At 46.2% G+C, this 26,517-nt stretch overlaps 1 protein-coding gene across 1 annotated transcript in view; it reads left to right on the top strand.

Moving 5' to 3' along the window:
• PAX5 (paired box 5) overlaps positions 1-26,517 on the top strand; it is a gene marked incomplete at both ends in the record, with an annotated part of 107,821 nt that overhangs the window by 39,696 nt on the left and 41,608 nt on the right. Inside the window, 2 exons of the mRNA XM_079332187.1 lie at positions 10,699-10,755; positions 14,549-14,678. Coding sequence (XP_079188313.1) covers positions 10,699-10,755; positions 14,549-14,678 — 187 coding nt within the window. The remainder of the gene's footprint in view (positions 1-10,698; positions 10,756-14,548; positions 14,679-26,517) is intronic.

The raw sequence follows: 26,517 nt of genomic DNA, 5'->3' as shown, positions 1-26,517 counted from the left end.
CAAAAGCCTCTCCCCACCCGGCCACCCCCAGCCCAGAACAGAGGGAGGGGAAGGGGCTTCAGTAGCTCCCCCATCCCCTGCTCGGCCAGGCTGCACGGAGAGGGAAGCTGGGCTGAGCCGGGGCCAGAGCTCACCTCACCTCTGGGGAGGCCGGGAGTCAAAAGAGAGCGAATTAGCTTTACCCATGTGATTTATGAAAGCCAAATAACTTTTTAATTGGTTCCTCAGTTTGTCAGCCACTAAATGAGCTCTCTGAGTGGTGCCCGCAGCCCACAGAGGACGCTCCCAGAGAGGGGACAGCCCTCCTGCTCCTGGGCGCCGTGGTGCCCCTCAGGCAGCTCCCCCTCCATGTGAAACCCGCACTGTCGGAAGCTGCCGCAGCAGCCGCGGGCTGTCCGGGCAGGGAGGCCGCTGGGGACTGCAGGGACAATCGGGACAATGGCAGAGGAGTGGCCGGGCTCCTGGGCACTAGCGACAGGCTCTCTGGGAGGGGACAGGGACGGGTCCTGGGGTGTCCCCTGAGGCACCCCAGTGGATGGAGAGGGGAGTTTTTCTTAGTGAGGCCGGGCATTAATAAAGTCCCAATGCAACTGCCGCTCTTAGGAGCAGCTTCACTCAGTAGGAGAGGGCAGCAGGAGACAGAACCCTGCAATACAGGAGAATTCTCCCCACAGCGACCAGAGCCTCTCTCCCTTCTGATGTCCAGAGCAAAAGAAAGTGAGAGGAGCTGAGCCCAGTCCCCCACCCCCTGCAAAAACCTCACAGTATGTCTGCCCCTCCAAAGAGAAACCCCACCCAGGTAAGAAAGTAGCCAGCTGCACCTTCCCCCACCTTGGCCATTTCTTTTGTCTCTTAAGTATCAGTCATTATTCTCTTAGCATGAAAGAAACAAAAGGAAAAAATCCTAAACCCCAGTGCCTCGGGAAAATGTTTGGAAATTGCCACAGCACCGTTCCTGTTGGTTAATGCTGAAAGGAGATGGTTTCCAGACACCGAGTTTCAGCTCAGCACCTTCAGCTTTACAGCCAGAGCTTAGCGACTACATAGAACACAGAATCTAGCAAAGGCAGCAGGTGATCTCCTCCAGAAGATTTTCCATGACTTCTAAGTGTGACAGAGGTAGGAAACCTAAGAAAAGCTTTCCCTACTTGTTATACAGACAGAAGTGTTCACATTTCTTTGAAATTTGGGAACCGGCATTGAGTAATTGCATCTCTCTGTTCATTGTGTGTTTCACAATAAATAATTTCTTTCTTTTTCAGTTTAGAGAGATAAACAAGGTCCTTCACCCATATCAGACAATGTCATGTAACAGCACAAGTTGGCCAGTTATGTCAAAATTGACCAACCTCCTTATGTCTATGTTGTGGTCCTATGAGAGAAGCAAGGACAGCTCTGTGAGTGAACACTTGCCTGTTGATTTAACTAGTGCCAGGCATGTTCAGATTATATTTAAGGTGAAGGCTTTGCACCAGCATTTGAAGAATAGAACAAGACATCTTTACTTAGTCCTCAGTAAATGTCTGGATCCCACTGGCTTTGACAAGTTTCAAATACATTTTCCAGTTTTAGTTTGGAAATCACTGTTGTTTTACAGTAATTCTGGGGCTTTCTCTAAATCTGCCTATCACCTTATAATTGACAAAAATGTGAGTATGCTCCCTTGAAGACCTTGATGTGCTAAAACATCTCAGAAGGAGATGAAACTCTTCATGGGGGTACAAGTGGGAACATGACAGACAGGGCCATGAAGTGATGCAGGGTCTGAAGTTGTGCAGTCTCTGTCTTTGGTGATTTTCAAGACCTGCCTAGAGGAGCCCCTGAGCTGCATGGCCTGGCTCCACAGCTGGCCCCATTTTGGGGAATCTCTGAAATTTCCTTCCAGCCCAGGTCATAGCACTGCCTTGCTGCTCAGCCACATGATTCATTCCAGTTATGATGTATTTAAGGAAAACCTTTGTGTGGCTGCAATGAAAAGTGTCATTGGTGTGGCAGAGCAGCACTGGCTCACCCAGTGTACAGGGTGAGATGGACTCTTGCTTGGCATGCAGCGCTGTGAGAAACGACGCTCACTTTAAAATGTCAGACGTTTACTAAACCTTAACAAAGTACAACAAAAGGACTGAATAAGGAAAAAGGAGCAGTGCATGTGACCTGTGTCATCTCTTTAAGTCTGAGATCGCTCACCACAGAGTATTTGGTGGTTTTAGAGTTCTTGTTTTCCAGCTCCAGCACCAAAGGAAGAGTCAGAGGCTGTTTCTGAGGTTTCCAAGGTTGTTTATTCTTTCCTATCTAAGGAATTCTTTCCCTGACCTACACAGATCTGTCTAGCAGGTCAGTAGGAGGCACCTGCCCTCTGGGCAGGTGTTATCTTTTATACTATAAATTATGTACATGATGTTTACAATTACTTTCCAATACATGACACTTACATTGCACTGTCCAGCTTTCTCCCAAACCAACTCAGAAGTACCATCCTAACCCAAAAGATGGATGCCACAAAGAAGAAGAAAGAAAGACATACCACTCCCAAATGCCTCCATCTTGGCTTTGGGGTTCCTTATTATAAACAATTTTATAAATTCACTTTTTTGCCTTCTAACAATCTAATTTATGCTCTACTTATTTTTTTTGTGACTTGTAATTCTTCCTGTAATGATGGTAATTTTTCCCAGGGACTGAAATGGAGCCCACAGGGGTCTTGGGCAGTGTGCCAAGGGCTCTGAGCCCCCTGCCCAGGTCTGGAGGTGTCCAGGGATGCCAGGGGAACACCCTGGATTCCCACGAGTGCCCTGGGAGGACAGGACTGGCTCAATGTGCTCGACATGGCTGCTCCACCTTTGACAGCCCTGGTGCTGCATCAGACACCCCTGTCCCCTCCCAGAGCCTGCCAGCCAGCTCTTCTTCCCCATGCATTGGTGGAGGCTCCTTTCTTGCACTTGATTGCAGGTCAGGTGTTGTCCTGCTGTGTCCCCCCAGCCTCCCCTAATTCCCCCTGGCCCTCGCAAGGCACAGGCACAAACCTGCTCCCCATGGGCCTGGGACAGCCCAGGCTGACCAGTAGTGACAGTACACAGGTGGAAAGGGGACTGTGGGTAGAACAGGGAACTAAACAACCAACTACAATAACATAATTAGACATCAATAAAACTTCTTTTAACCTACGCGCAATATCCATCCCCTAATTGCAAGAGCCAATCATCATATTGCCTATCTATAAGAGCACCAAGGAGCATGAGAAACTTGTTCAGTGCAGAGTCTGGGTTTTCAGAAGAATGCCATAGTTTTGGGTTGCCTTTTTTTTCAGTATAAGGTTGAACAAAACTATTTACACCAGTCTGAATGATGACAAAAAGCAATTTTGGCGTTAAGCCAGTGCCAGACAAAAGGGACTGATTCAAAATTCCTCTCTGCTCATATGAATAATGACTGCTTACATTTTTTTTGCAGCAGAATTTTACAAACAAGCAAACAAACCCCCAAAACCTGGAAGGAGAGAACTCCTGCATTAAGAAAGTGGATTAGCATGTAGGGGCATGATCCTACACTCTGCTCCTCTCATGCTAAAAATGGAATAAGGGCAACACTGGAGAGGCTGGGGTTTCTCCTACAAAATCCCCTTCAGGCTTAGGGCTGGCCTTAGGTCTGTGTCAGTCCAGATAAGTAGGTACAAAGGGCTGAGGAAGTAACAAACTGAATTATATTACACAAGAAATTGTCGTCATTATGTACCTGATGAATGACTCTCAGGCATTGTCAAACTGTGAGGTGTGGTAACAGTGGGAGACTTTGCTGACTGCACATCCCCTGTGTCTGTTTTTGGTTCTTCTCTGGTTCTTGTGACTGAAGAGGAAATTTTGAAAATATAACCCCAAAAACCTCTCTGGCATAAAAACTGGAGTGGCTTTGGGGTGGAAGAGGGGCTCAGGTAATACTGGTGGTGGGATTCCTTCTGTTTGCCTGATGCTCTTGCTTGTGGTGATGCTCCACTGCATGTGTGGTGTCCAGGCATGTTATGTAGTTTTAGCAGCATAATAACGATTATTACACCAGTGTGCCTGGCTGAACCTGTCTTTCCAATAGAAAGTGTTTTGATAAAAACTGAAATGTTTCTCTAAAACCTGTCTTCTCTGATGTATTTTCTGTGTGGAGGGTCTGTCACTGGAAGCCTGTCATGGCGTGAGGCATCCAGCAGCACCATGTTCTGTGTGTCATCAGACATCCTCTTTACTTGGCACCAGCACCCTATGGTACCTGACTTGTCAGCTTGTCTCTGTTTTGATTATTTTTTTTATACCAATATGCAGGCAATTTCTGGTGTTCTAAGGTCTGTTTCTGAGGGTGAGGAGCCCCTTTCCCTGCCCCATGGCAGGGCAGGCAGCATGTCTGTTCCTAAGGTGGGGAGTCCTGTTCTGCCTCAGTCTCCAGCACCTTGTCCTGGAGCCTTCACACTCTGGACCTGCTGCTGGTTCACATTTGGTTGTCAGTGGGCATCAGATAATTAGTCAGGGGGAAAAACAGGTCAAAATTTACCCCTCAAGACCAGTGGGGTTCTGTGCCTCCTCATCCTTGCTGAATGTCACACTGAAGGAATGCATCACTCCCCTGACGTTCCCTTGCCCAGGGTTCCCATTTGATTGAGGCATTCCTGCAGCAAGCATGAAGGGCAGGGACCATCTGCCCCTCTCCACATTCCTAGCAGCCATCCTGACACTTTTTGTTTCAGGACAAAACCCTCTGGTTAAATATCCCAGCCAGTCACTTTGCCTGCTGTCACTGCACGGTTTGCTCAGTTTCTGCTGCCTCTCTAATCCCAGCCTCCAAGGACATGTAAGTGCTGCACAATGCTTCTGAAAACAACATTTGCACTTACAGAATCACAGAATTGTTAGGGTTGGAAAAGACCTTTCGGAACAAATGCACCTGTCAGCCCAGCACCACCAGCACCACCATATTCATCATTAAACCAAGCCCTCACCTATATCCACATGTTTTATAACACTTCCACGATGATGACTTCACTACTTCCTGGGGCAGCCTGTTCCAATGATTTACAAACCTTTCTATAATACTTTTTTTCCTAATATCCTACCTTTTCCTGTATTTCCTACCTCTCCGGGCACAGAAACATAGAATCTTTTAGACTGGAAAAGGCCTTTAGGATTTCTGGCTTTTCCATAAGCATGCTGTAATGAAAACTGGTCTGCAATATTGTGGCACTTTACCATTTTAGTTCAGGTGCAGGTGAAGAAATGAAAGAAAAGCTTCGGAAAATTATGGAGTGCTACAAACTGTAACTTCTTCCTATTGTATCAATAAGAAGGAGCTAGGTCTAGCATATGAGACAAGCACGAGGATCAAAAGAGTGGCTCTTTGCCTTTTCTTTATTGCATGGTGGTAGCAGGGCAAAAGAGGAAGCGCATCTCAGGTCTTGGCTTTTTCTAGGAAAGGGTCAGGGAGGGGACTTCTGGCTGTCTGCCAATAGGATAGGGACAGGAGGGACAGGTAAGACATTCCTTATACCTCTGGTATCAGATTACAACAATGGAGGTGTTTTGAATGTGTTTCTTGAAGTATGTTTTTGGTTTTTTTTTTATTTTTAATAAGATCATTTTCATATTGGGGAATGATATGGAATTCAGCATTGTGGGGAAAGTTTCACCCCAAAAATGGAAGGCAGAATGCTCCTGCCCTCCACAGGATCACCAGACTCCAAGAGACACCAACAGGAAAAACAAAGTTTTTTGGAAAATGAAGAAAGTGTGTCAGTTGGTGTTTGGCTTTGAAATACACGAGTTGATGAGCTGACATGGATTTGTTCAGCTTGGACTTTGCAACATGCAACAGCAAACTCTGCAGCTTTCTGTATTGGCTTTCCCCTGGGTAAAGTTTTGGTGCCCTTGCAGGTGCAGTGACTGCAGGAGCTTTGGCTGCCTGTGAGGTTTGGACCCTAATAATCTGCTGCTTTGGTAATCACACCACTTCGTGACCAGTGCATTGTACACAATGTCTAATATGGTACAAAATATGCCATGACAGGATTCTCAGATGGCGTTTGTGAAACACCTTTGGGTAGTTCATGTGAAAGCATTACATAAACACCAACTGTTCTTGAAATTTTGCACAAGACTTCTCAAATGTGAGGAGCCTTTGGTGAGAGGGATTGAAGATCTGGCAATATTGGTGCCAGCCTTGCACCTTCTCAGTGTGCATTCAAATTTCTGACCCGTATTTCTCCATAAGGAAATACTTGGCTGTGCTGAGGGTTGTGTTTTCTTCCCTGCAGTCATGCTTAGTGCTTCAGTGGAAGCAGAGGAGCCACCTCCATGTGGAGAATTGTTCCTTTTCCCTTCTCTGGCTGAAACTGCTGAGAGGGAAAGTGTCCAGTTTCTGCCCTGAGAAACAGCATATTTTAACAACACCTTGTAGCAATTAGAGGCATAAAAGCCTAAATTTTGTGCTAGGTTTATAAAAAGTAAATGGCTTTTCCACCAGGGTGGGTTGTACCACGCTTTATTTCATTTGTGTGTCTCGTGCTTTACTGTGATTAGGTGCCTTCTTTTTAGAGTTGCACATAGGGTGGTGGAGGCTGCTGAGAGAATGGAGGTGGTGCTGGGGTGAGGGCAGGAAAGGAGGGGAGAAGTGCCCCATGTAAGTCTGAGGGAAAGCAGGAGGAGGAAGGCTGGAGAGGGCAGGACTGGGGAGAAGGAACTGGAGGGGCTGGGGCAGTTACAGGCACTGGGGTTGTAACACTGGGACCAGGAGCAGGCTCCTACCAGATGTGTTTTGGGGCTTCTCAGTGAACTGAACGGGGAGCTCTGGCATGCAGACAGGAGGAAGAGCCTGGAAGGGCTGGGCAGGGCTGATGAGGGCGGATGGAGGCTGGGTTTGTGTCCTGCAGGACACACAGCAAGGTTTGTATTGTACAGAGAGATGCTGTTGAGTTGTTGAGGACAAATATGTGATGTTGAAACTAGCAAATCCTGGTGGAAACAGAGGTTGGCTTTGCTGCTGTGGTGGTGCTGATGTTTCTGTTCATCCAGGTGCTTGGTAGTGGCAAGGTGAGGCTGAAATCTGGAAATCCACCTCAGCTCACTGTGTACGTTTACCACTCTTGAGCTGGCCTTACATGGTTTTCAGTGGAGGCTTCTTTTTGAAACCCAAAGGAAGTTTATGGCTCCTGAGGACACAGTTTTGTGGTGGCCTTGGCAGTGTTAGTTAACTAACACTGTGTTAGTGTTAGTTAGTTAGTTAGTGTTGGACTCATGGATCTTACAAGGCTTTTCATCCTCAATGATTGATGATTCTGAGAGTCCACTGGCCACTTCTGCCCCTGCTGGGCTTTGGGGACTGCAATGGCCCACGAAGGGTTTCCTTGGAAAACACCCATCTGAGCATCTGCAGGTCTCTGCTGTCTTCCCATCAGACCTTCCCAGAGATCCAGGGACAGCAGGCATGAGGGATTGCCCAGCAGGGATTTGGCAGACTGACAGGTCCATCAAGCACATGCCCAGGCACTGCTTTTGTTCAGCCTGCTACCTCTGACTAACAAACAATATTAAAAACAAATCCAGCAGCCAGCACGGGCAGCGTTCTGTGCTGCTGCTCCGTGGGGTTTTGCTGCTCTTTCTGGGCAGCCTCCTGGCATGTATGCATGCATGACTGTGTGCATGGGTGTGATTTACTGGCCTGTGCAATGCCACATGTCTTTAAAATTATAGTGCCCGTTTCCTGCTGAAATAATTTCTACATAGAGAGGCTCCTATTACAGCAAGAGGAACATGGACGTCATGATTTATTATTATTTATGGTCCCAGGGTCTTGTTTATGCACGATGGGTTAGGTGCTCAGGATAGAAATGCCATTATGCAAATGACATTGAATGTCCTTACTGAGCCTAAATAATTTTTGTGTTGGACGATTAAACCTCATCTGTTATTGATATGGGCTGCAGTCGGGCTATTAAAGAGTCCCAACAGTACTTACTCCCAGTAATGGGAAAATTGAGAGGAAGAGGCTAAACAATTGCCTCAAGTGTGCTGTGATTGTCTGGTAGGAGTGGAACATAACGAACCCCCTGAATGGAAATCGTGTTTACTACTTAGGGATAAATAAAAAGAGAGAACACGCAATAAATTCTGCTTTGTGATCTGAATTGGCGCGCCAGAGAATTTGCGTACTTTCAATTTAGTTATTTATTTGATTTTTTTTATTTTTTTTCCGGGGTGGAGGGGGCAGTGTGGTTGGGATGCAGGTGCTGCAGGCTGCCAGGAAGGGTTCCTGCAGCGTGTGCCCCTGTCTGAGTGGCTGGGGAGAGCTGCCCTCGTGGAGCTGCAGCCCCGACACAGCTGTGCAGTCACATTTTGATCAGTGTTGATAGCTTATGAATTCCAAAATTGACAAAATTTACAGAAAAATGAGGATAATCCATCTTCCTTAGCAGCCTGTCAGGAGCTGGCTATACTTCATAATCTTCAATTACAGATGCTATTTTCAGACATTTACATGCAGATATTAGAACAAAATGAAAATGAGAAACAAAGAGTGAATGGAAATGCAGCTATTTATATGTATAAAAGAAAAACAACAGGTAAATTCTAGGCATTTAGATTGGATTTGGGCGTCCCTTTGGAAAATCTGAGAATAGCTGCACCCACTTATGAACTGCACTGTGGAAATGTAAAATGCAGTATATCGTTTCCCATATGCAGATAATGTGAAGATTGGGTCAAAAACAGGTCAGTTATTTTGAAGTATGAGGGTAAATGTGTTCATGGCAGGGTGCACGAGCTAATTCTCACTGCCTTCAAAGGAATGTCTAGGGATGTGTACAATCCTAATTGGATTTGGGCTAAAATGAAGCACAGCGGTTAACTTTTTATAAACAAATACGTATTGTGAAAGGGAGGCTCAGAAACACTCAGTTTAAACTGAGGGAGAAAGGTTGTACCACGGAAATCAAACTTCCATGTTCTGTGAGACAGCAATGAGCCCAATGTGGCTGAAAACAAAGAGAAACTAGGGTTTGGCCCCAATTAGGTGTGTAAATAACATTTTCTCCAAAGTAGGGTTGGTTTTGTTGTCAGCAGCGGCCGGTGCAGGGAATATCATGTAAATTATTCAATGGGTGGTGCTGGAAGCAGCAGTGGTGAGACTTTGATGTATAGGTTTGCAGGAGCCTTTCCCACCCATGCTGTGGGTGGCTGAGGAGAAGGGCATTGGGCTGGGTATCCATTCCCATGAAATCCCAGGCAGAGCAGCAGTGGTGCCTGTGCAGCTGCAAGCAGTGCTGGGTTTCTGAAAGCCTGGGGAGATTAATTAGAGCTGCTTTGGATTAAGCTCTTCGAACCATATCTAATGTTACAAATTCTTTCCCTTTGTCAGGCTGAGGTACAGGTTTCTGTGGACAGCCTGCCTGGCGTGTGCCACTTTTGCCTCAATTCATTAATTGTTTTTAAAAAATTAGGATGTGATAACTTAGAAATACTTGGTATGAGGTCTAGCTTGCTTCTGCCATCAGGAGTGAGCAGGGGGTGTGGTGGATGTGATCTGGGAGACAACACTGTGCCTTTCAGGGGCCTTAATGTTGTTTTCTTTTTTGTTTGGGTTGGTTTGTTTTTTTTTTTTGGCAATGAAGACTTTGATGCACCATCTCTGTCAGGAAGGAGGGCAGAGCACATGGCCAGTGAGGAGGCAGATGAAGCCCCAGGCTGGCACCTTGCAGTGATGGTCTGAGCTCCTGTTGAGCTGCTGCTGCTGCATCCTGAGCTGCATCAGGCCTGGGGCAGCTGTGCCAGTGGCAGCAGAACACAGAAGGTTTATTTCATGCCTGCCTGGTGTTCTGATTTGGAAAATACAGCAGATGCAAAAAGCAACATGTGCAAGTCCCAGTGGACCCCAGCTGGCTCATTTTAATGGCCATTTGCCCTCTGCAGAGACAGCTCTTGTCTGTCTGTGCCTGGTGCAGCCTCTTCAGCAGCACTGTGAGGTCTGTGCCCCACTGAAGGGATGGGGCAGGAAGGGAGTACATTTGTCTCACACCTCATGGGTCCCAGCACTGCTGCAGGGCTCAGTCCAGCCTCTGGTGCTCCCTGAGATTACCCACTGGCACCCAAGAACAGGATGTTTGAGGGAGCAGCCTTGCTCTCTACTGTGTGTCCATCCTCTCCTGTCACTTTAGGATGAGATCCCAGGTAAAACTCAAAGACCATTCCTGTACACCTAGGGTGGGTTGACTTTTCAGTGTGTTACACCCAGGTGTCCTCCCCAGGAAAAGTGCAGGGTGAAGCTGGCTGTAGCTGGCCTGGTAGTGCAGCAGGTTTGGAAACAGTTATTAAACCCTCCTGCACCCTTTTTCTTTCAATCTGCCTATCACATCCACCACTCCAAGGGGATGAATAGTTAGAAATAAAGCTTTCATAATGAAGGTGGATTTGAATCTTTACTTAGAGCAGGAATCTTCCCATCTGCACTTTGTAGAGAAGTCTCCTGGGGAGGGGCTGTGCAGACCCTGGTGCTGTTAGTAGTGCACAGGGATGACTCCTCTCTCACAGTGCAGCACTGCCCCTGGCTCCTGGCTGCCAGGGCAGGGGAGCACACGAGGCCTGCTCTTGCCCCCCTTTCAGTCTGTCCTTCTCAGTCTCTCTTTTGTGTTCTCTGGTTTCACCTGTCTGTTTTCTCTCCTCCATGCTATGGCAGTGGTGCTCCATGCTGAGGAGGCAGTGCGTGCTGCAGCCGCAGGCAGTCATTTTGCAGGTAATTTCCAGGGTCATGGACACCCCTGTCTTGCTTTTTCACCCACCAAGCAGCAGGTCAGGCTTCCTGCAGCACGAGGAGGGACCCTGGCCACCATGGTCAGTCCAGGCTGCTTCTCCCCACAGCAGTGCCAGCTCACCCCTGAGGAGCCGAGTCTCACATCCCTTCTGCTGCTGCACCCCAGTCAGCTGGAGAAGCTCTTGGGAAGGGTCAGCAGGAGGGTCTCAGTGGGGCCATGGGCTGAGGGGCTGCTCCATGAGCACTGCAGTGCCCTGGGGTTTCCTTTCATCTGCAGATGAGGTGCCTGGAAAGAAGAGATCTGCCTGGGGGAATGGGAAGAGGGGATGTCACTCTATCACCTGAGTGGTTCAACACCCAACATCGTGAGCCACCAGTGTCAGAGAGGATTTTTGCTTTTTCAGGGGGTTCCTGCCCCCTCCACGGGGGTGAGGAGAGCTGTGGCAGTACCCAGGCCTGGTTTTAGGGTGAAGGCTCACCTGCTGTGCACCTCTGCTGTTCCCTTCCTTGGGGCCAGAGGATGCCTCTGCTGACCCTCAGCTCCCTGCAGCTCCTGCTGCTGGCAGCACTGTGTCCTCCTCTGCCCCCAGGCAAGTGCTGACCACTGCCACTGTGCCAGCCCAGTGCTGGCCCTGGCCCCACTGCCTTTTGGTGTGAGCTCTAAGTGCAGGGTGGATGTGATGTGAGGAGTGGCTCCTTCACTGGGACTGCATGAGGAGAGGGCAGTCAGCAATCAGGAGAGCTGCCCAGCCTGCACTGGCTGTGCCTCAGTGCTGGACACTGCTCAGGGCTTGCTCCATGTGCCTTCTAGTGTTCTGCTGATGGGGCTCCAAGGAGGGATTTGGGCACAGCAAAGTGCCCGGAAAATCCCTTAAAATCCTGCTGTTTTTACCTCAGGAAAAGTTGCTGAACCATTGCAATGTGGCTCTGGTCTGCAGGAAGTTATTGGGACCAGAAGCAGGGAAGATCCCAGATCTCCATTTTGCACATCTTCAGCTCATTCCTGGCACAGTGCTGCTTGCTGTGGGCTCTGCACCTGCACCATGCTGTGCACAGTGATGCTTCCAGCCCCTGCAGGTGCTGTTCTGTGGTTTGGGGCTGCTCCACTGCCTATTGCACCAGCTCACTGTGGTGCAGGGGCATGGAAGGGCACAGGCCACCTCTGCTGTGACCTGCCAGGTTATGCTGCACTCTGGTAGCTGCTTGCATGACAACTGTCAGCTCCTCCAGGCTCAGAGGGTGACTCTTGGCTCAGTGGATGATGCTTACAGATTATTCCAGTTGAAAGTCTTTAACTCTGCTCCTGTTTCTCCCAGGGTCAGCTGCTTGGGCTCCTGAAGGAAGCAGTCTGTGGAGTTAGGCATTGCCATGTCTGAGAATTGCAGCTGAGAGCTCAGGCTGGCTCCAGCTGGGTTTGTAGTTTGGGATGTGCACCTCCATTCCTCAGTCCCCTCATGTGAGCCAGCCTGTGGCAGGCATTCCTTTCCAGGTGTATGCTTCTCCCAAACTGCAGGTGTGCAGCTCTCACTTTGTAATTGGGAAGCCACATTCACTCTCTTCCTGTTGGGAATGGTGGATTAGTGCCTCATGAGAGGATCCAGAGAGATTTTCTAGCCTTAATAGAGTTATGGCTTTCACAGAGCAACATGGGTGAGTTCAGGCATCCTTCCCAAAGGAACTGTGTGTGCTCTTCTAGAGATACCTGAAATGCCAAGCAGCAGCACACAGGGACAGGTCCTTCCTCTGCTGTGCTGCCAGCCCATCCATGCTTGTGCACCAGCTGCATGGGATGTCTGCAGGGCTATTGTTTCTCTGGTGTTTTGTCAGATTATGGTTTTGGGGAAAGAAAAAATCTAGCAGTGCCTCCATATGTGCATGTACCCTGCATAGGGGAAAGGTGTGTTTGGAGACCCAGGAAAACATGGGATGGTGTGGGAAGGCTGAGGAATGCATTGTGGTGTGATGCTGAATGAGAAGAAGGAGGTTTGATTGCAGCTCAATTGGGAGGGAGGAAGGCTGGACCATGATCATCATCCTCTGCAGGGGAGGGGGTGCCAGGGCCACCTCCCCCAGGTGCAGGGGATGGACAGTGTGGGGGCCTCGTGCAGAAAGGCAAAGGTGAGGCACAGAGGGGGTTGGAGCTGAGAGCAGCTTCAGCGCAGAGGTTATTTAGGATCCTAGAATGCAAATCAGAGCCCTCTGATGCATGGGCTGGCCAGGACAAGGGTGGCCAGCAGCTGGCCCTGGTAAATGTATTTTGCATGCTCATTTGCAAGAGGTTTGTATGGGGGACCCCTCAAGGTGCCAGGCTGTGCTCCTGCCTCGTGCAAGTGGTGTCTGCAGAAACACATGTTCAATGCACAGAACTGTCCATGCAGGATTACCCATGTGAGTTAACTGCTGTCTGAGTGTGAGCTACAGAGACACCAGCACGTACTCCTGACCAAAGTGCTGAGATAGTGCAAGCAACAGATTATGTGCTGGGCTCTCAGAGAAACTTGCAGGATGTATTCACTCAGATCAGCTTTTTTTCCTTAAAAAAAGAAAAGTTAACTGATTTTGATGTTATATCCCCGGAACTGTTCAAGGCTAGTTGAACAGCCTGGTCTAGTGGAAGGTGTCCTGGCTGTGGCAGGGGGCAGAATAAATTGTTCTTTAAGGTACTTCCAAACCAGTCTAGGATTCTGAGTTTTTCTGAGTCTTATTTTGGTTGCTCAAAAAAACCTCCATGTGATCCTGGTTCCTCAGCAGTTCTTCATCTCTGCATGGCTTCTGCATTGACTTAATCTTCAGGAATTCCTTGAAGATTGACATCCCAGTGGCTGCTCTTCAGCTTACCTGTTCACATTGCAGTTCTTCATTTGAACTCAATCTCCAGTTGATATGGGATTGTGGCATCTCACAAATAAGGGATTAAAACTTAAAAGGCAGGAAGCATGGAGCAGAGAACTTTGAAAAAAACTTCCCAGATTTGTGGGAATGATCCTGACAATAAGACATCATTGAAAAAGGGCAAATGAAGATAAGATTTGTGGCATGTGCAAATACATCTGTTAGATGCATTCACTGGTCCCATTGGCTATAGAATGCTGTAGCTCACAGAGACTTAAGCAGGGTTATGGGACACAAACACTGATTTCTGAGGATCTGTGCTTGCTCACCATAGCCCCTTTCAGTTAATGAGATTAAGAAATTATTTGGAAATGGCACAGTGTCCTTACCACAGTCAGGTGATCTATTTTTACATAACTTGGATTTAGAAACAGCAACAAATGCATTCATTAAGCCAACTCTTATATACACATACCTTTACCTTCCCTGTGAGATGATGAAGAAATGCAACATTCCCAAGAAAAGGGAAATGGCAAAACCTGTTCCCATCTGCTTGTTAGTGCATGTCCCCTCAAGTGCCAACTCTGAAATGTGGAGAGTATGGAGCTTAAGAGGAATGAACATTTTTCCCTAACAAGAAAGTAGCTTGCACTTGGCAGGTAATCTACAAATTTTCCTCTTTCAGGAAAGCTTTGTTACATATTAATGAGTTTGGCTTTGGTGTTATTAAAAAAGCATATTTTGGTGTTCTCCCAGAACACTGGTGATAAGTCACAGTTTGAATGTTGAAAGGCCCAGTGTAAATGGACATTGTCTTTAACACTGGCTGATCAAAGGATTTTTGAGTTCTGTCTTGCATTTACTTTCTGTCGGCACAGGCAAAAAAAAAGCTCTTGATCAGTAAATTTATTGCCACTAAAATGTCTTTTGTTTCTTTTTTCAGGCAACTGAATACTCAGCCATGGCCTCACTAGCTGGTGGATTGGATGACATGAAGGCCAATATAACCAGCCCTACTCCTGCAGATTTGGGAGCCAGTGTTCCTGGGCCTCAGTCCTATCCTATTGTCACAGGTAAACGATTTTCAAACTCTGATAAATAGTTTGAATTGTCTGTGCCTTCATATTGCATGAAGAGGTCCCTTATGGAAGAATTGTGTCAGATGTGGAGCCATTGGCTCAAAAAGTCTCTTTTTGAATGTGATTTCACAGGAGCTGTTGTTGAAAGGCAGCTGCATGGCTTGTGTGAATCATTTGTGTTTGTTTGTAGCTGACAGAGGGAGCATCCATCCCTCTGGTTCAGGAAAGGATCTGCCCCTGCACCCCAAAAGTGTATCCTGAATACCAGTGCATCACTGAAAAGTAGAATGCTTACCTCTGCTTTTGGACTTTGGTGCTCATTTTTCATAAGTGCACCTGGTATATTTGACTGGCTGGAGTTCTGACAGCTCAAACCAGCCTGAATTTTGGAAGTTCATTTTGTACTGTTTCTGAATTGTATTTGTGCACTAAAGTTGAGAATTTAAATGAAAAGCAAAGGCTGTATGTTCAGGAATGCCAAATCACCTGCATTTATTCAGCAGCTAGAGTCTGATAAATGCTTTAGCTGCCTATTTATTTGGAACTCGCCCCATTGCTTGCAAGGAAATTGGCCAAATAGTAAGCAAATTATTAAATTGTGTCCCAAATTAGTTGTGCAAATAAGAAAAAAGGAGGGCTTTTAAAATTTAAGGATCTGTGTTTCATATCAATGTTAGCTCTGTGTTACTGCTAGGTCTAATTGGTGCAAATTTCATTGGTTTTTCTCTGTTTAGACAAAGATTGGACGTAATGTTTTATTTTGTAGCTACAATGGAAGATTATACTGTTTTTTTGTGGAGTATTACTGTATCTTCAAAGCCTTACAATCTCATCTAGCAGAGAAGTTTTGAAAACAAGTGTTGTCACAAAGGTGTTTTAACCCAGCATCAGTCTTTGACTTTTCTTGACAAATTTTAGGAGGATTCAAAAGAGACTGGAGAGTTAAAGAAATACATGTGTACTTCAAAGTGGGAAGGGAGAAGTTTTTAATATGTGTCTGGTTCTGAAGGGTGGTTTGAGAGTTGGGCTCATGATAGGGATGGATGGACAGGAAGAGAGACTTCTGGAGGTGTGGGATGAGAGGAGATAGAGCAGTGATACAGATATATCCCTGTCCATCAGTCTGTGCTGGAACCAGTGCTGTCTGATATCTACAGTGACACGGAGTGATTGTGGGCACCCTCACAGGTGACACCAGGCTGAGAGTCACTAACAGCCCTGGAGGACAGGGCCATCCCAGAGGGATGGAAAAGGACCAGCAGCCCATGGGAATCTCCTGGGGTGCAAAAGGCCAGAGCTGGTGCTGCCTTGGGTGCTGCTCCCAGGGCTGATCAGGCAGGCACAGGCAGACAGAGCAGCCCTGACAAGGACTTGTGGCTGCTGGTGGGTGACAAGTGGCCCTGCCCTGGCCACTGTGGTGGGCTCAGGGACCCCCGTGCTGGGCTGGGCAGCAGGGAGGGGGATCCCCCCTCTGCCCTGCTCAGGTGGGACCCACCTGCAGAGCTGCCCAGCCCTGGGGCCAGCTCAGCCAGGAGCTGGAGCTGCTGCAGCCAGGGCAGAGCAGGACCCCAAGAATAACCACAGGTGTGGAACGAGGAAAGGCTGAGAGGGTTGGGATTTGGCTGGAGAAAAGAAGGACTTGGGGTGACCTGACTGCAGCCTCTGCCTCCTTCTTAGGGACTGCTCCTCCAGGATTTACACCTGGCCCAGATGAGATTCAGCTAAGAGCTGCTCTGGCTGCAAAATCAGCAGCACTTCTTCTCTAACGCTGGTTTAAGCACTCCTCACATCTCTTGTTGCTGCTTCCTTAGAGTGTTGTGAGCTGATTGATCACATTTGTTAGAGTAAAACCTACTACAGGGGTGATGTGCAGAGTTCAATATGGATTTCCCAGAGGTTCTCCCTGTGATGTTGCCTACACTTGAGCAAAAGTTCCAAATGTTAAATTTACTAGTTCTCCTCAAAAACATGAAGCAAGCTTCAAGAACAGCATGTTCTATAAAAAACCTGCCATTAATCTTAAATATGTTAGAGTGATAGCTGGAACAGAACACGTTTTTCAAGACATTATATCTCTAATTTTACAGTGCTGTAGAGTTTTCTATCAACAGCATTCACAGAACATAGATTTACATGAGCATATCAAAAGTCTTGTAAAACCTTTGGGTAGATTTCTGGAGAAGTTGTCTGCCTGCTATTTTTTTTTTTTTTTTTTTAATAGGCATAGGAATTGTTTTGTGCTGGTCATGCTCTGGAAGTGCCCAGAAATCCCATCACAATTTCAGCCCATATTGCATGCCTGAGCCATGCTCTCTACCCTGAGAGCTGAAAGGAATGCTGTCAGCAACAGGAAGGATTCATCAGCAAGATATACTTTGTAATGGGCAAGGCATGTCCCTTACAGTACACTTGGTGCTGCATTTCTCTGTAGTTCTAGACAGATTTCTCTATTTTCTCCCCAAATGTAAGTGATCTTTTCAGTCGCAACTCTTTTCCAAGCCTGTTTCCTTGGTGGGACAGGAAGTTTGGAAAAGGAGACACATTTGTTTAACTGCATTTCCCTGTAAGCATAAGGTGCATATTGCTGTGGGACTTGCACCTGTGGTAGGTGACTCTGGAAATCAGGAGCTGGGAAATGGTGCACAACAGTGCTTATGAGTGCAGGCCCAGCAAATGCCTGCTGGCACACCACCCACTCTGCCTGCCCAGAGATTTTCTCGTGGTCTGACCAAAGCTGTGGTTAAATCCAGCGAGTGGTTTGGTGCTCTGTGCTGGGATGGGCAGGGGATATGGGTGATCAGTCAGGCACAATCCCTGGGGAAGGTCAGCTCTTTGTCAGTGGTAAGGCCCTTACTCAAGAGAGAAATCCTGCCAGCAGAATCCTGCTGGTGCTTGGCCCCTCTCAGTTCAGAGCAGCCTAAGCCTCAGATCCACGTCAGCATTTCCACGTGAGCTGCTCCTCACTGCAGCCTCACCTCTGGTCTTCTCCTCAGATTCAGGAAATTGCACTGCTTTTAATTTCTTCACCTATTTTTGAGTGTTGCCACTCCTCCTCGTTTCATGCAGGCTGTCCTGTGGTGTATGTGAACAAACTCAGAGAATGAAGCTGAGAGCTTTGGGGACAACCTGTTTCAGCATGCTAGGCAGTGTGGTTTCCACTGTAAAAGGGAGGGTTAATTGGAGAAAAGTCCAGCAAATGTCCAAAGTCTGTGTTTGGTGTTGTTAATGCCTGTGAGAAGTGATCTCACTTCTGTTGACATTCCAGATTATAAATAATTTTGTAACAGCTTCAGTGTCATGAGACCAAGAGCTGCTTAGAACATTCTCAAATGAGTTGTGGTATCCAGAACAGCATTTGTGGGAACATCTCCTCTACTGTGCACTCTTCTGGTTGTGTGTGGAGCAGAGCTGTGAACACAATTGCATTGTGTTTCAGCACAGAATGGGGCTATTGGTAAGGCTGAAAAGTGGATAAATAACTTGAAATATGACAACCAGGAGTTTGAGCCAGGAACACTTATGTCCTTTCTATAGCTGCATCTGCTGTTCAAGCTTAATCATTTCTTATGAGAAATTCTAGAGTGGTCTGGGCTGCCATATGTGAAGAGAACTTAGTCTATTTCATGTTGTCAGTCTTAAACTGGTAAGATTATATAAGAATTTAATGGAAATAAATCTGAGAACAAAGCTAGGATTACAGTTCTTCATTGCTCTTGTTACCAGGTTGTGGTGTGGGTGGCAAAGCAATGTTGAGATTTGAGATGGCAAAGATCCTCTGTGCAGAGAACCACTTGCTTTCTTTGCATTGCTTTTATGCCACATTAAATAGTAAGTTTAAAAAATGCCTTCTATCACTGCATGCTGCCACAGCCTGCAAGGGCTCTCTCCATTTACAGGCCAATGACATAGGCCTGGCACATTGCTGCTGTTGTCAGCAGTTTCCAAGCAGCCTGATTGTTACTAATTACCTCCAGATGCATTTTCCCTGCTTTGAATTGCTGATTTCAGCGTGGTTGGTGTCACTTTGAGAGGACAAAGCCACGTTGCACTGATATCTTTATGTGGCCCTGCAATGGTGTGCTGGGTGGATTGATGCACCTGCAGCAGCCTGGCTGTGTCCAGCAGCAGGGTCAGTGTTTCTTACAGAGCCAGGAGTGCCTGTCAACCAGCCTCACCTCACCCAGGGCAGAGAAGCATCACCTACTGGGCTGGAGTCTGATGGGAACTCTTTATCACTCCACTAAAAGGAGTCACAGAGCAAAGTTTTGTCAGTGGGCTGTTTGTCTAGCAAATGCTGGACTAGAGGAGCCTGGCATTCTTCCATGCTGGGACATCTCTATCATCCTTGGCTCATTGTTCTTCCTCACATGCAGAGAGACACCAAGACTCTGCCAGGTATGCACAATTTATGATGTCTCATTGTCTGCATTCAAAATTGCAGCTGCAGCTTGGAGTGTAACATTACTTGCTTCTTTTTGTGGTCAGCCTGGTAGACAATGGTTCTGGAGAGTCAAATCCATGGGCTTTGCTGCCCATTTTGTATGCACATCAAAAAGGTGAGAAAAAGAGGAGTAGAGCAGGATCAGAGTCAGTTTATTAATTGGAGGGATGGAGAAGGAGAGGCATTGTCAATGGTTGTCATCTCAGTTACCTGCTCTGGCTTGTGTTGCTGGACTCTGGCACCAGACACAGGTGACCCCAGGTGTGAAGCTGAACTGAGCACAGAGCAGCTCCTCCACCCTGGGCAGATCAGCCTGTTCATTGCTGTAGGTGTTTTCAGCATGTTAGGTGTAGTGTATTGCAGCAGGGAGTTAACTGTTCATAGGTGACACAGATCTCTGGCTAATGCAGGTGGCACAGATATGTGCAGCAACCCATAATCCTGGAATAATATTCAGTTTTTGCAGGTAGGGAGCACAGTTGCTAAAATGGGATAAATGCAGGCCAAAAGCTGTTTCTTGCTACTGCTCTGAGGTGACATGCAGTGCTCAGCTGGCCTCTCAACAAGTCCCAAATTTTTCCTTAGGACTGCTCAGTCTCATCTGCTCCCTGAGTCTTCATGCTATTTTGTTTGTGCTGCCATGATGTAACTGGAATTTATGAGCCATGTTTTGCCAGGTTTTGTTGAATTAAAGGTGTTATTGGTCCCTTCTGAAACTAGGCATGAGATGGTGGAACTGCAGTTGGACAGGACAGTGCCAAACCAAATAATTTTCCACCAGTATGAATTCTGATGCCTTCCATAGGAAGAAAGAAGTCACTACTCTAAATCCCAGGCTGATCTCTTGCCAGGATTAAATATTTCAGCACTTAGCTCAATGCAATCCAGAAGGACTTCTTGTTTTCTTAGCAAAAAAAGAAGTGGCAATAGGATGCAGATCACTTCCAGAAGAGTGGCAACAGGTTTTTCTCAGCCTGTGGATGGAGGATTCATCTGAGCAACTCTGGAAACCATTCTTTGGCTGGAGGGGTCTGGGAAAACCCCTTTGACTCCACAGGCTAGAGTTTAGGTTTTGAATTTGGACTCACCACCTACATTTCAGCACAACCAAGTCAGCTGGGCTGGGTGAACTCCAGAACTGGTTTCCAATCTCAGCTGCCCTGTGTTTCTGTGGCTGGCTCTGTGCTCCCATGCTTCTGGGTAGGAGCTGTGTGTGGTTTTTTTGGTGGGACTGTGCCCAGTGTCACTCTAGGGCTGCCTGCAGTCCTTGTTACTGGGACCACTGGTACCTCCTGAGGGTCTGTCTGCACCAGCCTGGGCATGGAAATGGGGTACCTGGGTAAGGAACCTTTCTCACAATATGTTTTTGCTTTTTGTATGTGAGTTTAGGGGAACATTTTAGAGATACCACAAAACATGGATGTTTTGCTTTCCTTTGATTCATTTTTGGGGGCAGTGGTTTTGTATCTTTGTATCTTTTTCCCTTTTTCAGTCAGAGAGTCATTTAGGCCAGGAGAGGTCTCCAAGATCATCAAGTTCAACCACTAATCCAGCACTTCCAAATCTATGATAAGCAATGTCTCCAAATGCCTGTATGACATTTAAATCCCTCCTGGGGTATCACTGCTGTGGACAGTTCCAGTGCCTGACAGCCCTTTCAGGGCAGAAAATTTCCCTGATATCCACTCTAAGCCTGCCCTGGTGCAACCTGAGGCTGTTTCATCCTGTCCTGTTGCTTTCTAGTCACCAGGAAAATATACCAGCCTTCAAACTGTTTCCCTGGGATTCTTGGCCTCTCTGAGAAGCTTGTAAGGGGCTGATTCCTCTGGTAATGGCTGGGAGAGAACATTTGGGTTGAAATCTGGCTTATTTCTTTTTATGGCTTTGGAAATTAGGAGTCCTAGGGGTACAGATGAAAAATTGAGAGTTCAGTCTTAATGGTATGTGTGAGGTGTGCACGTGCAGGTAGCACAGTTAAGCAATGGGGTAGGTGGGGTGGGAGGGGGTCTCAGACTGAGCCCTTTGGCCCCTTTTCCCTTGGAGGGAGGAAAGGCTCTCTTTCTGTGCTGGGTCTTGGCTGCATTTGGATCATCAGAACAAAGTCACAACCTCTTTCCAAATTCCACTTCTGTTTAGTTTCTAGTTCTGCTGTGCTTAAGACTATAGTTTAACTCTGTTGAGAACCTGGTGCTGGCAGGAGCCAAGGAAAGAATGCTTTTCCTCTCTCTTACTTGAGCTGCCTTCTTTGGACTATTTTTGACATTCATCTGAGACAACTAAGTATTTTTTGTATCTGACTGAAACAATAATGTGACATTTAGTGGGAAGAAAGGTCCCATAGTTGCCTTTGAGGAATGCATAATGAAATAAAACTTTTCTCTCCTTTGTGCACACCTGATGTTTACAGTGAAGACTACAATTATTTTAGAGGTGCAAAAGTGTGATACAGGGTTAGTATTTCAATAACAGGAAGTAAAAAGGTTTCTTAATAATGATGGGAAGAGCACTGTGAAATCTGCTGGTGGAAGCTCCTGGGGGAGAAAGAGGATGTTTATTTTAACTCATATATTACTGTATTAAAAAAGAATGAACCTAAGAATCTCCCATCTAGCTGATTCAGCAGTTGTAGGTTGTTTTTTCTCATGAATTCAGGTCTAAATTCAGATCTTGCTGACCACAATGACAAACCTGGTTTCATTAGGAAAGACTATTTGTCCCTTAAACAAATTTACTACTTTGTATTTTGAGAGTGACTGTGACAAAAGTGTTGTAAAAACAACACTTGGTGAGGAGGATGATAGTTAAGTGACTTTGCAACTGGAAATGCCAAGGCCTGTAGAATAGCAGTGTGGGAAAACATAATTCATGCTCTGTATCCTCTGTCTTTTCTGAGAAGTAGAATTTCTGTGCAGAAATAACACAGGTGTTTTTGGACACTTGGAGGCCTTCTCTCAGACATTCTTGGGCTCCCTGTCTTGGTAGAGAGATAAAGGCAGAGATTTTAAAAGCACAGAGGAAATTCACAGCATTGCCAAGTGTTGTACAGGTTGATATGTGAGGCTGGGAACAGCCCACACACTTTTTGCCCCTACTAGGATGAAAGCTCAGCAGTGTGTTTGTCCCTGTTGTGTCAGTATGGTGATGGAGTAAATCTACTCTACACTTCAGCTGTGGATTTTGGTCCCCTTGTTAACTGCACATATTTGATTCTCAGAGTGACACAGCACTGGGCTCTCTCTGCTGATGTCTCACTGTTCTGGAGGTCATCCCTGGAGCAAGATCTCCAGGAGGAAAGGAGAAAACACCTGCAGGAGGTGACTTGTCCTAGTTTGAAAGGACAGGTGTCTGCCTTGAAATAGAGACTTTGGTTCCACCCTCCCCAAGTATTATAATTGTTTGAATCAAGGACTCTGAGGCAGAGATAACGGGGTGGGAACAACAGCTCTTTTACTAATATATCTAACTGTACAAGCAGAAAACAACAGCAGTTGTTAAAATTGCTAACAGCATAGAATAGATAACTCGGTGCCAGTCGCTTTAGATGCAAGCACGCTGTCTCTGTGCTTAGTCCCAGCCCAGAGGTGCCGAGGGTAAGCAGGAGCGCAGGTGAGAGGGCCGGCAGCGGCCACGCCAGTCCCGGGTGGGAATGGGCTGGAGCGGCGGCTCCTCGCTCACCGTGTGTGTCTGGGTGATCAGCTGTGTCCGCAGAGGCAGGAGGCTGGAACGGGGCAGATGCAGGGCAGGTGATCGCAGAGGGTCTGGCTTTGCTGTGCTCCACAGCAGGGGCTGCAGACGGGGCGTCCTGCTCCGAGCTCGCCGGGAACACGAGTCCCCTCCGGGAGCCGTTCCCACCCACCCCTTTTGTCTGGACCCATCAGACACCCTGGGTGTAACCCAGCCAGCTCCATTGGCATGATAATGGGAAAAATTCTTTCAATTGACACAGTAATAGAAAAACACTCAACCCCCAACACTTGTCCAAAGAATTTCTGTATATAAGGTTGGGATTCTCATCAGGATGTGCCTGTTGCTTTCCAATGGCTATTGAGGAATGAGGAGTGCTTAGTTTATGCTGGACCTGTGTAGGTGGGATGGATCTGCCCTGGAGAGAGGAAGAAGGGTCACCTGAGGAGACCCATTCTGGGGAGAATTGTTGTCCAACTGATAGTCAGCAGCAGTTTTACAGCTGTGCTTTCACCAGCTGAATGCAACGGTTTAAATTATTTTGATTCAAAATTTAAACATGTTTGCATTTTTTCAATGAAAAGTTATTTCGGTTTGTATGTCCTGTTCCAACTCTTTGAAATAAGAGTAATGTAACTTTTTGACAACTCCTTCTCCCTCTCTTTTTTTCTCCCCTCCTATCCCTATCCCTATCCTCAAACCAGCATAGTTTTGAAGAAAGTAAAGAAAATATTTGTATTTGTTAATATTACACTTTTCTTCTGGAAAAATGCTTTGGCTTTTTTTTTTTTTTTTTTTTTTTTTTTTTTTTTTTTTTTGTTGTTGCCTAGTTGTAATAGCAAAAATAAAAAGTCTTTTTCTGTGGCTATGTTTTGGTCATACAACCTGTCTCTACCTGAAAATGATGATCTGTGTTTAAAAATGGAACATAGTCACAGAATTACACTTAACCTTTTCTAGTACTGTTTTGAAGTGCAGATGGGTGTTGGTAGATGGATGGTTTCTAGTGAAGCATTATGCTAAGAATTACAGCTTATTTTCTACATTTCATACATAAAAGTGCAGATGCATTTTCCAATAATCTATCCATCACTCACAACAGGATCTGCCATGTTAAAGACTTGAACAAAAGCCACGTAAACTCCTGTGGAAAGCAGCCAGTCTGAAAAACAGAAGTGTCATTTTTAATGAGCAGACAGAGTCTAACTGCGACACTGTTGAGTTTTTCAATTTTTATGAATTCTTATCTTGCCATTAAAGAAGAAGTACATTTGAGAAAGCAAACGAAGGCACTTGTACCCCACTAAGACCCAGGCTATTAACTGCCTCTTTTGATGATGTACAGCCTGACTCTGTTGGGAGTTTGGCTGTGGATTTAAATGTTGAATTTAACTATGGTAAACATATTTTGGTGCAAAGCATGTTATAATAACAATTTGCATTTACATAGCATCTTTTACTTAAGGATTTTGCGATGTCTAATTAATTAAATCTGGTTCCCTCTGCCCCGAATACCACTGTGGTACGGATAATAAATACAATTTTAAATCAAGCAGCTATAGCAGGAGGATTAAGACAAGAGAGTTCTGGTGCCTTCGTGGTGGTCCTGATTGTGGCAGGCCTGGGGCTTGTTCTGCAAACACGCTCAGCAGCCTCGTCCTGTGCTCACTGCAGTCTGAAACACCCTGAAAAACAAAAGGATGTCAAATCAGCTCCACACTGGTGGGTACAAAGTGCTCTGCAGGCTTCATGTACCATCTTGTGCTGGTGTTCGTGTCCTGGGGATGCTCACGTGCAGCTGTGCCACCCAGAGCCCTGGCACCTGGGGGGTTCAGGTGCTCAGGGCTGGCTGGCAGCCTTGAGGGCATCAACAGCCACTTCAGACCACAGGAAGCATTTCTCACTGAAATTTGAAGGCTGAAATTTGTTGTAGATCTCCAGTTTGGAAATAATTAAAAAATAAGAAATAAAAATAAAAGAAAGGAAACTGTTCTGATTAGCTTAAATGCTTCCTTATTAGCCTTTTTTTTTTTTAATTTTTTTTTGGAGAGTTTCTATGTAAGCCACCTAAATTATATTTCCAGGTGATTAGAGGGATGCATTGGCATCTGTGCATCTGCACACTACAAAAATAAAATCTAGTGGCAATCTGAGTCAGGCTGCAGAAGTTGCTTCTAGGACAAGGTGATGTTTTGATGGCAGTGGTTGAAGCTCTCTGAGGTGCTGGAATGTGTCCAGCAACAGTGGAGCTGAGGAAGGGTCTGGCACACGAGTTTTATTAGGGTGGAGTTGCCATCTCTGTAAAGATTTACAAGCACTGTGGATGTGAATTTGGGGACATGGGTGCTGGTGGGGAATGTTGGACTTGGTGATCTTAGAGAGCTCATCTAACCTCAACCACTCTGTTTCCTTACACTGATGATATGTGGCCTTAATTTTCTTAATAGGAGTTAATTCTTAAATAATACCTGGCCAGCTGGGAGATTATGTGTTTGCAGTGAATTGGCTGTGAGTAATCAGAGCAGCAGTTTTGGGAAGTGAGTAAAGAGACAGTTCTGGGTGTTATGCACCCCTGAGCAGTGGAGAGCATGGCAGGAGGCACGGGCTGTCTGCTGTGTGCTCACACCTTCCTACCTTCCCTGGAAATGGGAGCATGATTTGATTTTTTAAATCTAGGAGAAATATGGGAGAAATCTAGACAGAACTTAAGAGGACTCAAGAAAGAAAAACTGAGAAGTGTAAAGTGTTTGAATACATGTTTTAATAATGCTGCAGTCTATTTTTTGAGGGAAGTTATTGCCTATGTTCTCTATTCTTAGAAAGAGCTCTTCCTGTCCCTGGAAAACACTGTATTAGCCAAAAATGGATATTTATAAGCCATCGGAATTACTTTTTGTTTGGTTTTGTTCTTTTTTTTTTTTTTTTTTTGTTTGTTTGTTTTTTTGTTTTGTTTTGTTTTGTTTGTTTTTGTGTTTGGTTGGCTAGTTGGTTGGTTTTGGTTTTTCTTCATAATGAACCGTTGTTTTTTTATTATTTCATGTTACATTAGAGCCAAAAATGTGTGAATTTTGGGTTTTGTGTAATTTCTCAAAATGTTGAACTATAATAAAAAAAATTGCAAAAAGAAAAATCCAGTAGAAAAGAAGAAAAATGTCACTGGCAATTCATCAAAACACAAGTTGCCTGGCCTTGAGCTGCTTGATGGAATTGCACTCTTCCAGCAGTGTGGAATATCACTTGTGGAAATCCCACAAGAATCAGGAGGGATGGGGACTGCCTGTGCTGCCACAGGCTTGACACCTGGCTTGGGATTTTCACACAGACGTGGCTCAAAAGTAAATTCACTAAAAAGAGTGAAAGGAGTTGGGATCCCTCTGGAGTTTTTTCCTCTTTTCATTGTACATTCATTGCAACAGTCTGAATCCTTGAGCACAGCCCTGTGATGACATTATGCTTTTTTGGAGCACCAGCTTCTGAAAAAGGCTGGTGTATCAGCAATGTCCCTCCAAAGAGGGATATGTGGTTATCCCCTGCCCAGCTGCCTCCATCCCTGCCAGCTGTGTCCATCCTCGTGGTCTCCCCAGATGTGAGCATCCTCCTGGGGGAAGGACGGTCCTTGACCGTGGGAGTTACAGATTGCAGTAGTGTGTGGAGGAGTGTGGAGGGGAGGCAGCAGGGGCTGCTGCAGCTGCACTGAGTGCAAGGTGC

This window comes from Erithacus rubecula, assembly GCF_903797595.1.
Source record: "Erithacus rubecula genome assembly, contig: scaffold_173_arrow_ctg1, whole genome shotgun sequence".
NCBI classification, from domain to species: domain Eukaryota; kingdom Metazoa; phylum Chordata; class Aves; order Passeriformes; family Muscicapidae; genus Erithacus; species Erithacus rubecula.
This window is presented reverse-complemented; position numbering and strand designations above follow the sequence as displayed.